The 15752-nt window shown below is 42.7% G+C and overlaps 1 protein-coding gene across 1 annotated transcript in view; it reads left to right on the forward strand.

Annotated features, from left to right (window-relative positions):
• The window catches only part of fign (fidgetin), a 38897-nt gene extending 29639 nt beyond the window's left edge, over nt 1–9258 (forward strand). Inside the window, exon 2 of the mRNA XM_029256955.1 lies at nt 6815–9258. Within this exon, the coding sequence (XP_029112788.1) occupies nt 6823–9051 (2229 nt within the window). The 5' untranslated portion in view covers nt 6815–6822 and the 3' untranslated portion in view covers nt 9052–9258. The remainder of the gene's footprint in view (nt 1–6814) is intronic.
• The last annotated feature ends 6494 nt before the right edge of the window (nt 9259–15752 follow it).

Consider the following 15752-nt stretch of genomic DNA (forward strand, 5'->3'; position numbering starts at 1 on the left):
TACGGAATTTATCCGATTTCATTGTTAGAGCTGCTTTCTATCGTTGGATGGAATGCATTTCACTGCTGCACCCCCCCGATTTAAACTAAAGCTGCTTATTTGCCCGTGTTGTTGCTGTGTGATTTTCCAGCAGAGATTCCCCCGTGTCGTTAGCACTTATTCTTGACCGAGTGAAGGAGAACTCTGGGTAGTGCCCACTGTTGCGCACGTTTTGTTGCATTTCTTGTGAAGATTACTTCGGATGCCATTAGTGCCTCTGCCCACACTTGGTTCCTTCTCCAAACACGTGTCTCTCTAGTCTCTCCTCCTGGTGCGGCTGCCGACTTCGGGCCCATTTAAATTGCTCACTTCAAAGTGAGTGCTCCGTCTGTGCGCGCGCGCGCACGCGCGCGCTAGTAGAGAATAGAATCAGTTGACTTGCAAAGAAATGCACCCAAACATGAATTTGTGAGGATTTTGTGTTCCAAGACCTTCCTAATTTTTTGAGGGTCTATTCGAAAATGTCAGACAGGTGACAGCTAATGGTTCTAAGGGGGTTGGGGGGAGCGAAGGCGACCTTCCAGGGCGCGCGGACACTCGAACGCTGTGACTGGCAGTTGCGCGAGCGCTTACAGCGTGTAGCGCTGGAGGTGCAGCACGGGCGTCATTTTCCAGGCGGGCCGACGTGAACAAACGCCTCCCGTCCCACTCGATCCGCCGCTGCCGCCGCCGCCGCACTGAACACTCCGCCTTTGCCACCCATGTTCACTTCCACGCTAAATCGCTCGCCGAAGTGCTATTTGCCGCCTTATTCCACACCTTCTGGTGCTGCTTTGCAGCGTTTTGATTTTCCTCCACACCACAAATATTTGATGGCGCTGCAGTTGAGTCAATTAGCCAAAAACCTGAAATAATGTAGATTGCAGTCCGTGACACTCGTTAAAGGCTAATTAGTTAATTAATTGTATTTAGAGTGTATAATTAAATGATTTTACACTCCAGGTAGGGTGCCGCTACTCTCGCCTGTGGCTGTGCTGTTGTGCGAGGCTTTTGTTCTGCCGTGTGATGTGACAGTTCGGCCGACCGTCACCTGTCGCGTGGCGCCGGAGCGCGCAGCCACCGCGAACGGCGCGGCGTGAGCCCTGCACAGCGGCGCGCGCGCAACAGCGCTGACCCCTCGCGCGCACGTTCCACTAAATTAGGGGTTAAGTGGTGCCGCCCGGTCTTTAAGATTCATTTCACTGACTGGTGCGTCGCTTTCCAAATCGAATTTAAACGGCCTCATCTTGATACGCGAGATGAATTGGATTCACTTCCCAGCTCACATTGAATTTTAGAGTAAAACTCTGGCAGAAATGTGTGCTAATTGCGATCTTGTTTAAACACACTTTAGGCTTTAATTTATAAATACAACAACTATATATTGTTATTCCACTTGTGCCGCGTTGCGCTTGGTTTAGACGGCAGCGCCGCAGCCAACAGAAGAAGTGTCACGGCAGCGCGTGCACACAATGTAAAATGGAAAGCCCTCATAATATTGTTTACATGTGCTGATGAAAATCCCAGCGCAGTAATGATCAGTAATTATAAATATTTTTCAGCTCATTCTAGAGTGTTTTTGCTGCTCGGGCGCCTGCCGCCGTCTCGCACGCTCCGGAGGAGCCGGCTCCGCGCGCGCGCGCCGCTTAATTATGACATTAGGAAACGTCGCAGTCTGCTCCTGCCCGGCAAACACTTCCAGCGCATAATCGCGCTGAAGACTGACTTTAAAGAGCTCATTACAGTTATTTTTCTAAAGAGCGGTTTATTAAACACAGTTACCTAATAAGCATCTTTGGTGGTGCAAATTGCTGAAAACAGTAATGAGTCTGATTAGGCCACGTTTCAATTACGACAGTTCTACCCCCCCCGCTCCCCTCACCCCCCTCCATTTACTCCCCTCCAACACCCCCCAGGAAAAAAAAAAAAAAGGAGAAATTTCTGTGCCTTGATGCTTGGGAATCCTGCTAGAAGGCATTGCACACAGAAAACGCGGCGGCCACCTCTGTGCTTCCTTTCAGCAGCGCTGTAATGAATAGAGAATTGTGCGCGCGGCGGTCCAATTTACGCACTGGGAAATTGGATGGACAGAGCGGAGGCACAGTCGTGTTTGCTTAAAAACAGCAAAGGCTACCAAGATTAATAGTTCCCAAAAAGGTCAGCCTCTCTGTTTCTCTTCCTGCTTTGGTGATGACTGCACTGACAGAAATTAAATGCAGTAAAAATTAAATTCTGCATAGATTTTTTTTTTTCTTCTTCTTCTTCCTTAATGGTGCTGTTAATATACTGATTTGCTGTGAGTTTTATTTGTGGTTTGGTGTCACCATTTGTGTTGCATTGCATCTAGAACTTTTATTCACTTATTTTTTGACATACTGGAATATTTTTAGCTAATGCAATGCTAAGAATTCAAAGTATATGTATTAATCTCTGTCTATATTGTTATCTGTTTAACACATTAGAAATCAGAGTTTTCTAATTTGCTTAATTTAATTTTGTTATTAATTGGTGAGTACATTTTTTTTCCCATTCCATTGTTTTTCAAGTAAAGTGAGTGGAACATGTTGAATTTAATATTTATTTATTGACATTGTAAAAATTTTTGGGGAAAAAATGTGCCCTTATCAATGTAATGCAACTTTACCTAATATACAGCCTGCTTTTTAAACAGTACCTAGTGCATGAAAGATATGACAAAGTGTATTTATAATGAGTAGAAGTCCACTGTCATTTGACAGGAAAAAAAATGTATACAACCACTTCATGACTGATGAGGGATGAAAAAATAAAACTTTTAACGGCATTGCTTTGGGGAGCTGCCATATTACATTCCCAAATCTTAGTGTGTTGTTCTAGGTGCAGATCACAGAGGTCAATGGGCATGCATTCATTTAAATAACATTAGTAATCATAAATGCATAATGTATTCGTTTTTAATTCCTTTTTTATAAAACAGTGTGCTTTTCTCATGAAGCACTGGTCATAGGCTGCCATGTCCTTTTTTTGTCAGGGAGCATACATTTTGAAAATAAAATGTAATCTACGCTGATCAGCAAGGTTTGCCTTAAAGTTCGCATGAATGCGAGTAGTTGATACATCACTGTCGGTTGGGGAGCTGCTGGCCTGAAATGTTGACCAGCAGACTCTGCTGAATTATACAAAGGCCTTTTCAGGGCCCTGAGAGTTGCTAATCAGTGGAATTTGAGCTCACGCCCTGGAGCCAATGAGAAACTATTCCACTAATGGAACATCCACTAATTATGGCACTTGAAACATAGAGGAAGGGCATTTATATACACTGTGTCCACATGAATACACAGGTACAATTGTACATGCATGTGCAAATGAGCAGACGTTTGTCAAATTGAAAACATTAGAATAATTTATACCCAACTGTTGAGCATTTGTTGGTCTTTTTTGCTTTATGGATATACAGAAAAAAACATGGGGGTGTTTGGATTATGACCTTCTCCTGGACACGATGTGAGCCTGCTTCCCTTAGGGTTATGCTGTGTGTGTGTGTGTGTGCGTGTGTGTGTGCGCGTGCACGTTTTAAGACTGGACTGACCAGCTGGTGCAGATGGAGGTGACCGCTTCTCTGAATGTGTTTCTTTTTCCCTCTACTTCCTTCCCCAACCCCCACTTTTCAGCTGGCTCTCTCTCTCTCTCGCTCTCTCTTTCTCTCTCTCTCGCTCTCTCTCGCACACACTCCCACCCCCCACCCCATGTCTCTCTCTCTCTTTGCCGACGTGCAGAGCTTTCTGCCTTTTTTCCCCTCTCCCCTCCTCCTCCTGCTGCTGAAAGCTGAACCTTGCTCCCCTGAGCGAGTCCAGCACACAACACGAGGAGTTAGTTTGTGGATTCTTTTACACGGGCAGCCGAGCATTATAAACAGATGATAGACTGCGCCAGCCTATGAGCAGAGAAAAAAATGCATTTTTTTTTTTTTTAAAAATTTCCAGCACTAGCCATGATCCTTGTTAATTGTGTCCAATATGTCTGTAATCACGTTTCAGGGGGAGAATTTAAATCTAGGGCTTGCCAACCATAGTACAGTACCCTCATGTGGTAAAACTAAAAGCCAGGTACAAATTGAGCCATTATTTCTGTAGCATTTTGTCTTAGTTATTGTTCTATGTATGCATTTATTTAATAATTAAAGAATTGATTAACAGTACATATTTGCACACCTGATACACTTGCGTCCCTCAGCCTCAGTAAGGCAGTGGGTGTATGACCATCAGTAGCGCGACTATGTCCTAATAAGGTCCACTGGCTGTTGTCTATCTTTGGAACACATCTCCTTTCTTTATTTTTCCATTCATTCATTTATCCCCATCTTGGTCACAATCTGTTAAATTAAGCATTGATGCTTATGCTGAACGTACCTGTTAAAGTGTCTAGGTAGAAGCTTCGTCTGCGATCGTTCAAAGTCATGCTTTATGCAGATGTGATGCCATCGAAAAAGGGTTTTAAAAACCAGGGGCAGAAAGGTATTTTTAATTTTCAGATATTAAATTTGTAAAGACTTATAATTATGCCGAGTTTAAACTGTGTGACTCAAAGCCCCCTTTCTCTAAAACCCACACTGAGCTGTAGGGAAGCTATTGTACTTGGGCTGAATGTGAAAAGTCTCGTGCCTGTCACCAAGCGATTTTTGAATTAAGTTGTGGAATGGTTTTAACCAAATATCTTTCATCTGAAGGTGTCAGATGTCTCATTACATCCATTAATGTGATAGACCGTAACTTTGCTGGAAGCTCTTTTGAGTGTACTGTTATTACCTTAGTTTTGTCACTCTTAAAATGCTTCACACTTCTGTCGTATTGCCAAGGTTCCTCCCACACTCCTTATTTCATGTGGTTCAGGGTAAGTCATGATGAGGTGCAGTATGTTTATGAATCAAGCTGAAAATCTTTAACAGGTGCAGGGATTAAAAATATAAGTACAAAACTGGAGAAGACAAATAAATTCAGAGTATCACACTACCATGTATTAGCAAGCTTATACAAAATTGTATTAACTTCCTGTGTGCTGAGTTCAGCAGGTTTGTTCAAGCATGTAGATTTATCAGACATCAACTATAATATTTCAAACTTTTGTTGTAGCAGTAGCGTTAAGATTTCCATCATGTTAATACATTTTATAAATGTCATTTTGTTATAAACAAATTATAAATAAAAGAATACCTTTCAAAATGAAATCTGAAGCATGTGTTATGTGTGGAAATTGAACAAATTTTCCTGGTTTTTAAAAGATTTTGATCTATTTTTTCAAGGCATTAAGCAAGTTCTGATATTTTCTGCTGTATCTAAAGTTCATTTTTATTTATCATGGAGTGATGGACCCCTATGTAAGCCTGACTGTGTTTATAGCTGTGCTCTTTGTCTTTGGCATTTCTTAATCATTAGCTTGGAAGCCTGACAGCCGTGCCAGCCCCGGCACGATTCTCTTTGACTAAAACCTTGTAAATTAACACAATTAGCGCAGCATCATCCTGCTAATTAGCTCTCTGTGTCTGGCACAGCGGCTCAGCAAGCGGCTGGGAGGAAGTCATGTGGGAATCTGCACATCGTTCTTGTTTCCAAATAAACACCTCTCTGCAGTCCCCCTACCAGGACTATGCTGGGTGCTTTAAGGAGAGATGTGTGTGTGTGTGTGTGTGTGTGTGCGCGCGCGTGCGTGCATGCGTGCGTGCGTGCGTGCGTCTGCTCGACAAACACAGGTCTGATGGATCCACCTCTCACCACCCACATGACTTCAGTGGGCTCTTTTAAATAGGAGACTGTATTCGGGCGGCGAGGGGAGGAATGGGCCGGACGGCTGGTAACAAAGTGATCACCCAGCCTCGTCCGCTGCCGTCACTGTCTCTTCTCATAGGTCGTGGGACAGTCACGTTCAGAAGTGGGCCTGCTGATGTTGATCCAGCTGTGTAGCCCTCTGGGGAAGGAGTCATCAAGATGTGGGCTTGAAGCACTCTCCCTCTCTGTTCCCACCCCACGGAGACCTTCTACATCAGTTAAAGGCTTAAAGAAAGCAAACCATAAAAAAGAAAAGAAGTGACAGTCATTACTTCCCAACCTGTTATTGTGCAGAATGCATCTCTGATCATTGCACACTGGGTCTGGGATGACAGCGCATGTAACTGCTGGCATTTGCAGATGGAGTCTGGGATTAAACGGATAGTGCCTTTTGAGCCCTGGAGGCAACAAAAGGAGGCCGGGGAAAGACAAAGACGAGTGAGACTTGTTTTTCCCTGAGTGTGTACACTGCGGGCCGGGAGGCAGTGAGAGGGCCGTTGTAATTCATACCGAGCTGTGGGCTTTGTGTGATGAAAGCAGCAGAGCGCTGCCTGGGAGATTGGTTTGCTGCACTCCGCCAAGCAGATTTGAAACTGTCTCAGACCGCTTTAGATGAGAGTTGGATTATAGAGTGACCTGCAATGTCTGTGTCATATTGTTCTGTGCAGGGTGCATTATACTGTGCTAACTAGGTGCTGGGTCCCAAATCAGTGCAGTACCTTCGATGTGATCTGTCAGCAGTTTCCCATATTTATTATATGGGTGGTGGAGAGAAGGTTTGCAGAAAAACTTGGCTTAGAGGTAAAAAGATCATGTCTTTGGGGTTCCGGTGACATGTTAAAAGAGTAAGTCCTCCAGGTGTGTCGTCTGCTCAGACTGTGATCCATGACTTTATTCTGGCTCTGGATTGCACTGAGATGATCATCTATTTGACAGGTCACAAACGTACATTGTGTTAAAAATCACTTTGTCTCTTCGTTGTTGTCGAAATGCAGGTCTAAAGATGCAGTGGACCCCGGAGCATGCGCAGTGGGCCGAGCAGCACTTCGACATCTCCTCCACCACCCGCTCTCCGGCGCACAAGGCCGAGGTCTACAGGGGACACTTGCAGCGGACATACCAGTATTCCTGGGCCAATGACGACATCTCCGCACTGACTGCCTCCAATCTCCTGAAGAAGTACGCCGAGAAGTACTCCGGGATTTTGGAGGGACCGAGTGAGAGAGCACTGCTGAGCTCCTACTCGGATGCCGCCCCAGGCCTTCTGAACGGGCGGAAATCGGATGGCGAAACCTGGCAGGAGGGAGTCTACTCGATGAACTGTGTCCCGGACGTGATATCTGTGAGCAAGGCTGGAGTACCGGCTGCCTTGCCCCCGGCGGACGTTTCCGCCAGCGTCGGCAGCTCCCCGGGTGCAGCCAGTAGCCTGGCAGAACCTAGCTACTCCAACAGCAGCTGTTCCAGTCATGCGGTGGCCAGCCTGCACTCGGGACTCCCCTCTCAGGAATATGGCACTGGCTACAATGGCTCCTACCTGCATTCGAGCTATGGTGGGCAGTCAGGCTCCGCTCTCCCGTCACCCCACCCATCACCTTTGCACAGCGCCGGGCTCCTGCAGCCACCGCCCCCACCCCCTCCTCCAGCCCTTGTGCCTGGTTACAACACTGGCTCCCCAAACATCTCCAGCTACAATTATCCTCCGGCAGGGTATCCCCCACAGACTGCCGTAGCCCCAGGGTACAGCCCGGGGGGTGCCCCGCCTCCCTCAGCCTACTTGCCGTCGGGTATAGCAGCTCCCACACCCTTGCCCCCCTCTACACTCCCTGGCTACTCGTACCAGTCCCACAACCTTGCGCCAATTGCACCAACACCTCTGAACAGCAGTTCGGCCAATTCGCTGAAGCGTAAAGCTTTCTATATGACCGGGCAAGGAGAAATGGACTCCAGTTATGGAAATTTCAGCTACAGCCAACAGCGCTCCACTCAGAGCCCCATGTATAGAATGCCGGACAACAGCATTTCAAACACGAGCAGAGGGAATGGATTTGACAGAAATGCTGAGGCATCGTCTTTGGCATTTAAGCCTACGAAGCAGCTGATGCCCTCAGATCAGCAAAGAAAATTTAGCAGTCAGTCCGGCAGGGCACTAACCCCTCCGTCCTATGCTTCGGCAAAAAGCTCCATAGGAGGATCGCGATCTGGCGAGTCGTTCGGCAAATTTGCGTCCCCCATTATCGGTGAGCACAACGACGAGCACAGGCAGCATCTTTCCCACCCGATGCCAGGGTCGGGCGTCGGCACAGCTACCTCATCCACCCATCCTGCGGAGGAGCAGCTGAAGGGCAGCGAACCGCACCTTGTGGAGCTGGTCACCACGGAGGTTGTGCAGCAGGGGCCTCCTGTGGATTGGAGCGACATTGCTGGACTGGAGCTGGCCAAAGCTACAATAAAAGAGGAGGTTTTGTGGCCTATGTTGAGGCCGGATGTGTTCAGTGGACTCACCGCATTACCTCGGAGCATCCTCTTATTTGGACCTCAGGGAACAGGCCGAACGTTGCTGGGCCGGTGCATAGCCAGCCAGCTGGGAGCGGTATTTCTTCACCTCAGCAGCTCTGCACTGGTGACCAAGTGGCTGGGCGAGGGCGAGAAGATCGTCCGTGCCTCATTCCTGGTTGCACGGTGTCGTCAGCCAGCGGTGGTTTTCATCAGTGAGGTGGACACTCTGCTCTCGGCCCAACTCACCGAGGAGAGCCCAGCAGGCAGAGTCAAGAGTGAGCTCCTCATGCAGCTGGACAGCATCTTGACGTCGGCTGAGGACCACGTGGTGGTCGTTTGCTCCACCAGTAAGCCAGAGGAGATCGACGAGCCTCTGCGGAGGTACTTCTCCAAGCGGCTCCTCATCCCATTACCTGACAGCACAGCAAGGCACCAGATAATCAGTCAGCAGCTCTCCCAGCACAACTACTGCCTCAATGACAAAGAGGTCGCACTGCTCGTCCAGCGAACGGAGGGCTTCTCGGGTCTTGACATGGCACGACTGTGCCAGGAGGCGGTGGTGGGACCTCTCCACGCCGCACCGGGTTCTGACCTTTCAGCCATCCTGCCCAGCCAGCTGAGGCCTGTCACTTACCAGGACTTTGAAAATGTTCTTTGCAAAATCCAGCCCAGTATATCACAAAAAGAACTGGACACATACACTGAGTGGAACAAAATGTTTGGTTGCAGTCAATGAGAGGAACAGCAGGAAGAGGAGCCTAGTGGCCAGCAAGGCCGTTAAAGAGGAATAAAGCTTGCTGTCCTCCTTTTGTTTCTCTGTCTTGAAGGGGGTGGGGTTGTATAGAAAACGGTGACCTTAGCCGTAATGGCATCAGAATAGACTTTATTAAAGAACCGTGCTTTAACTGGCAGTCTGCAAGTGACACGCACACACACATGCACGCACGCACGCACGTACATACACCGAAATCTTATTTCGATGCTTGATACTGCTGAGGTCGGGCATCTCGTTCAAAGGTGCAAGTGGGTTGACTTCAAGAGGACGGAAACCCAGTGTGTATATATCATTCTGCTGTTCTTGAGATTTAGTTGCTATCAAGTGCCTGAAGTGGTGCTTTTTGATTTGGTATTATTGTTTGTTTGCCTCACAATCTACATTGGTGGCATGTGCTAATATAAAGAGCTTTAACTCCAAACCTGAGACTAAAACTAGAGATACTCTGTTGTAGGTGACAGATTTTTTTTTTTTTTTTTTGTTTTGGCCATTGTAAGAGCAACAGTAGTTCCTCAGTTGTCTGTTCCACTGTGTCATGTGGGAACAGGAGAACAGGAGAAGATCTGTATGTGTAGGGTGATGGTAATCTGGACCCTAATTCATCCATCTGGATTCTTTTGATGTTCTGTCTGCAAAAACTCAGGAACGTGATTGTGATTTGTACAGTACCTCAAAAGATTGTGTCAAACGCAGTATGTACTGCTGAAAGTATTAGGTTAGGCTTCTGATCTTCGTTATCTATAAAAATGTGGGCTTACCTCAACAGGTTACAAACTGGCAAGACAAATGACTATGAATGTACCAGATGTATTCTGGAGTGATGGGACAAAGTCAATAGTTCTCACAAGTATTACGTGTTGAGATTTTATGAGTATAGTTTTATCTGAAATACAGAAAGAACCAAGACCCAAATTTTCAAAAGTAATGTTTTTAGTACTAAAACACATCATAACTGCCTTTGACCGCAGTACGTACAGGCTGTACATGTTGAGGAGAAGTGTGTAGCTCATGAAGCAGAGGTAGTCAATCCACAGAAAATTCTACACTGTATACTGCTCAGTCTTATCACTAGCTGTTTGTGTCCCCTTCTTACTGAGGTGACAAATGAAGAATTAATTAGCCTGTTCTCATGTACAAGATCAGCATCGGAGGGTTAAGAAGGACAAAGTGTTCTCCCAAAACAAATTTAATTGCAGTTTCAAGGTATGTGATTCCATTCTGCTGCTGTCGTTGGTTATGTGTATGCCGATGCCTAAGGATTATGTATGCCCTGCTTTCTGTTTTCTACCTCAGTTTGTTAACACTTCTCTCTGAAAGCAGAACATGGGAGGACGGCTCCTCGGTCCATTTTAAAGAACAAAACGCTGCCTTTTTCTTAAAAGTCAGTCATGGGCACCATGCAGTCCTTATCCTTCACTCATAGTCATAGTTTACATGCGCATTTCCCTCAACACATGGAACAAGGAGGCTTTCCCTCCTAGAAACATAATTGTTGGCACTCTGTTCGACTGTGAGCCTATTCTTAATTATTTTATGCTTTATGTGCAGCTCCTTCGCGGTAGTCTGTTATCATCTGGTAAACACGTCTTACGTGAGTGTGGCGGGCTAAGACACTGACTCCTGACTGCATGTGAAAATGAAGTCTTTTATTTGAATGTATACGTATTTTACTTTGACTTTAATTTCTTGAGACAGTAGGAAAACTGTTGCTAAGCACTAGTCTAGTGGTAAGAGTAGTACCACTGAATACCACTGTAAGTTTCCTTTCCTTTCTTTTCTTTTTTTTTTTTTTTAAAGAGTAGTATGTAAGGGGTGCACTGAGAGATGTTGTGTTTTTGTTTTGTTTTTTTTTTTTTTTTTCCTTTCCAAACTATTTCAGAACTTGGACCTCTTCTTGTTGTTTACTACTCATCATTGGTATGAAGTGGGGTCTCTTATTTAATCTTAGTGGTGTATGAAGGGGACAAAACGGGGTGAGTTTGTGGGGGGGGCTAAATGGCAGGAGGCACAACAATACCCCAGAGCAAAAGACTTCAGTCCTTGGCCCACATGTGCGATTTAAACTTACTTTGATTCTTGTCCGAGGTCATTCGCGCTCCTACAAAGAGAGCTGCACCGCACTGATAGCATTTATTATTCGTCTCCCCATTAATAAACACTTAGTACTATTAGTCTTTTTTGACAAAGCCCTCCTTTTACAGCACTTGAACTGCAGAATGATCTTGTTCTGATGTATTTTTAGCGTTCACACAGGTAAATATTATGACATCCGCTACCTTAAGTTGAACATTTTATCTTGTTACGGTTGGCACATGCTGACACTAAATAAGGATATTCCATTTGCCTTTAAAACTGCTGTGAAATCCTATGACTCTTCATTCATCTGTGTTTGCTTAATAGTTAGGGATAATAAATACACCAAAGAATGAGTAAAATCATGTGAATATGCAACTTCAGAAAATAAACAGACATCTATTACTTTTAAGTTTTTCTGTCTTTCTGAATGCGGGCTTCATTGTTCAGCTGGAAAAATACATTGGGTATTAAATCAGCATGTACTTTAAACTACTGTATTTGATTAATCTGATTAGAATTTGTGTTCAACCAATCAAGAAACTATAGCAATCTTAAAATGGCTTTTCTTAATTATATATTGATTGAGGGTATTTTTGTTCAGTTAAATGTATTATGGCATTCATGCTGTGTGTGAATGTAAAATGCGTGTTTACCAGTTTTATCTCAGTATGCTGTAATGGGGAAAACAAATGAGTGAAGACCTCACCGGAAAGTCACAGCAGTTTTCGGAAAAAGTTGTTCACATTTAACTTACTTTTAACTTCATGAGTTTACACTATTAACCACGAGGCTGAGAGGTATGTGCTTCTTGTTATCTTTGGTCCCAAAAAAAAAGGCGGAACGTAATTGCTTTTGAGATGTAACCGAAATTGAGTTAAACATTTTCGCTTTTGTCACTTCTTTCCTGCGTCGCTGAAGATCTGATATTCCGTCGTGAGATTTCGAACTGCTCTTTGATAGTTTTTGATACAGACATCACAGACAAAGCAAACTTTTGTTGCAGCGAGAGACAATGCAGCAGACTCTATGGTGAATAACCATACTAAACATAGACTGGGGTGGGGGGGTAAGGGGAACCCTCTGTTGTCCACCAAGGTTATGAGCACATCTATTCCTCATTATTGTTGACACAACCAAATCATATAGATTTTATTTTCCAACCAATGTTTGTGTCTTTCTTTTTGTTCAGTTTTGTACAGAACTGCAAAGGATGTTTTGTGTTTTATCTCTTATCCATTTTCTATTCAAGCATTGTTCCTTATAACCATTTCTACCTCATTACTACATATTGTACATGTAGTATTTATTTTGTCTTTTTGAATGTCATGAGTTTGTAAAAAATGGGAAAAAAAAGGAAAAAAAAAAAAAAAAAAACAAAAATTAAAAACACAAAAAGACTTGTCCTTGAACTTGAACAGTCTACCTCAGAAAGACTGTCCGTACACTGAACAGTAGTAACAACAGAACTGATAGATGCACACTAACAGGTGTGGTAGTAAAGATGGTGCACACTTACTTTGGATACTGACTGACATCTAAATATGCTCATGACGCTAAATTTCTGCAAGAAAATTGTGGACTGTATAGGTCTTCTCCTAAGGTCTTTATTAATGCAAATTCAATTAAAAAAAAAAACTATAATAATGCGTTGCTTTAAACTTTTGTGAATTGTAGTAGTGCGCGTGTGAATGTGTATGTGTGTGCACATGTACAATTCAATGTGTATGTGTGGGATTTTATATATAAATGGTATATATAAAACACACTTGCACAAACTTATACTTAGTGTACATTTGTTATTGATATATACATGTTCAGATGCACCACATACATGTTTATATGTGTGTATATATTGCCATACTTACAGTCAACTTAAATGTATTTTCATGTATTCTGAGGTACAAAGTACAGCAAAAGATCCATTAAAGATGTTTTCTTGAAACTCCACTCTGTGCATCTCTTTTGTACCTTCTCAAACACATTGTTAACTAGGTGCTGGAACACGTTTCCTCAGAGCGCAGATCTGACTCCAACTCGGCGTTCTCACGGAAGACTATATTTAGAACTCTCTATGTCATAATATGTGAGTATTTCAGTAAACAACTCTAAAATCTACGACTAGTTTTGAGGCTCAGACAACGTTGTAGTCCAAATATTTATAGACCACAACATACGTGTATTCGTGGTCTTTTATTTATTTTTTTTCTTTGGATGTGCTGTTCTTGTACGTTTATTCTGCTTTTGCCGTAAGAAAATGCGTTATTACTGCACTCATTAAAATGTAGCAAACTATATATCTAAAGGCAAACATTCAATAATGAAAGCTCAAAATTATCACCTGCATCGTGAATTCATATGATTTGTGGGCATTATTAATGTAAATTAGACATTTTTGTTTTGGATTGTGTTTAACGCTGTCATTATATGGCTGATGGTATATGCGTAGGAAGTGAGTGTTCAATTAACTTTGAGGTATTTAAAAAGTTGCAGTGTGTTTGGTCCTTAATGCATTTTCCAGCAGTAATTTGTCTCATGCTCTTGAATGCACAATTTCAAATATTAAAAAGTACGAGTCCCAAAGTATGTTTCCCTCTGAACTTCCTGGCATTGTTCCCGGGAACAACTGGCCTTGCGACTACAGAACCAAACTTATTCAAGTAAGTACACGCACACAAAAAGATGTTATGGCAACTGTCGGTGAAATAAATATCTATTGTTTAGGTTATTGTGGCAAGCAAGTTTCTGTGAAAACTAAACTTCGACCTTTGCTCTAAATGTACATATTTCTAAAATTAATTGGTGTTTTTAAATGCTTTCATATAGGTTCAGAACCCAAAGGTTTGTGTATACATATAGCTATCAAATAGAAAGCACAACCTTTTTAAATTTGAATTGTTAAAAAAAATAGACCTACATATGTAATGAATGATTTTTCATTGGATGCTTTTGGTTTAAAGTTCAATTAAAGCACAACTCGCTAGTATGCAGGGCTCTAACCGTAACACAAAATGCTTCACAGTCGATAGGCCAAGAGACCATTTGTATCTGTTGATGTGTAATCACTGGAATTAGACACACTTATTGGATTGTCATTTTTGTCTTCATCTAGTGAACTGCCTAAGAATGCCTTCTTTAAAGTGTATATGTGTAATATAATACGTAGTTCAATAATGAATGGCAAAAAGCCAAAGATAAGTTTTTGTCCATTTTTCTGATTTCATTAGGTATCCATTGTTTTTTTTTTTTTTTTTTTTTTTAAATCCATCCATTATCTACAAGTTCTGGTCTAATGAGTTCTGTTTGTTGGTTTTTTCTTTTTGGATAGTATATCGTGATTCTGAATGAATACTCACAGCATAAAGGTGTTCTGGACTCTTGGCTACATGGATGGCCCTTCTGATTTTGTACTAATGTGGTCTGAATGACTTCCTTTTCATAGCTCAAGATGAAAATGAGATTGCAGAAAGCCAAATGATCTATATCTATATATATATATATATATATATATATATATATATATGTGTGTGTGTGGATAACTGTCAATGATTAAAAAGAACTGTCAGATTTACAATTTTAAACCACAAAGATTGACAGCTTCTCAGTTGCAATTATGGAACCTTGTCTGCTTTTAAAAAAATATGCAGTATACTTTTATCTGCAGCCAGATCTGCAAATAGTGCATTTATGACAGCTGCCAATAACACTAAAGATGGTTTTGACTTTGCTTTATAAGTTACAGCTTCTCTTTTGGTCAAATTTGTAAAATAAGCAATCATGTAGTATTGCTTATGCTCATGCATTGTAAAAACTGCTTAGCGAGCCCAAGTGTTCACAGCTCTGTTAACTATAGAGCAGGTCTTTGAAATCACTGAAGTCTTACCAAGCATCTTTTGTCAATAACAACAAGCATTGTGCCTTTCAAAGAGTTTCTGTCACTTTTTTCAGTTTTCAACTTGTCTTTCATTATGTCAGTTTTGCAATAATTACAAAAATTTGAATTAATGATGGGCACGGATCATTACCAAATGTAGGGTGCATTATCAAGCACTAAAATCTCTCTCATATATATATCCAATGATGCATTTTGTTGTGCTTGTATGGTAAATCATGAGTCAATATTCACTGCCAAAGAGAAATACTGCTGGTATCTAGTTGAGTCAAGTGAAGGAAGAAGGCTTGCTGTGGTGTAATTGTGGAATAAAAGGTCCCTACAGTGATGTAACGTGATCATTCATTTCATCAGATTTTCAGAATGAGTGCAGGTTTCTGCTTTTGCCGACCGAAGGCTTATTTGCTTTGGCATTGTGATTTCCAGTAATTATTTTTTGTGGTACATTGCAAAATGTATCCATAAATGTCAGTTATGCAGAGCTTGTACATTTACCACTGTACATTCAAGTTGGACAGTGGCCAAAATATTTTATGACAGCAGTTTAGCATTGAAGTACTAGTTTTGTAGCTACTTGTCATCATAATTGATGTCTTGGGCCACAGTTCATCCATACTAATATATTAGCGAGTTGACTTTCTGGGAAATGTCCACCTGGCTCAGGCATTTGATATGTGTTTCAGTGCTGGCATACTGA

This window comes from Scleropages formosus, chromosome 12 (genome assembly GCF_900964775.1).
Source record: "Scleropages formosus chromosome 12, fSclFor1.1, whole genome shotgun sequence".
Taxonomy (NCBI): domain Eukaryota; kingdom Metazoa; phylum Chordata; class Actinopteri; order Osteoglossiformes; family Osteoglossidae; genus Scleropages; species Scleropages formosus.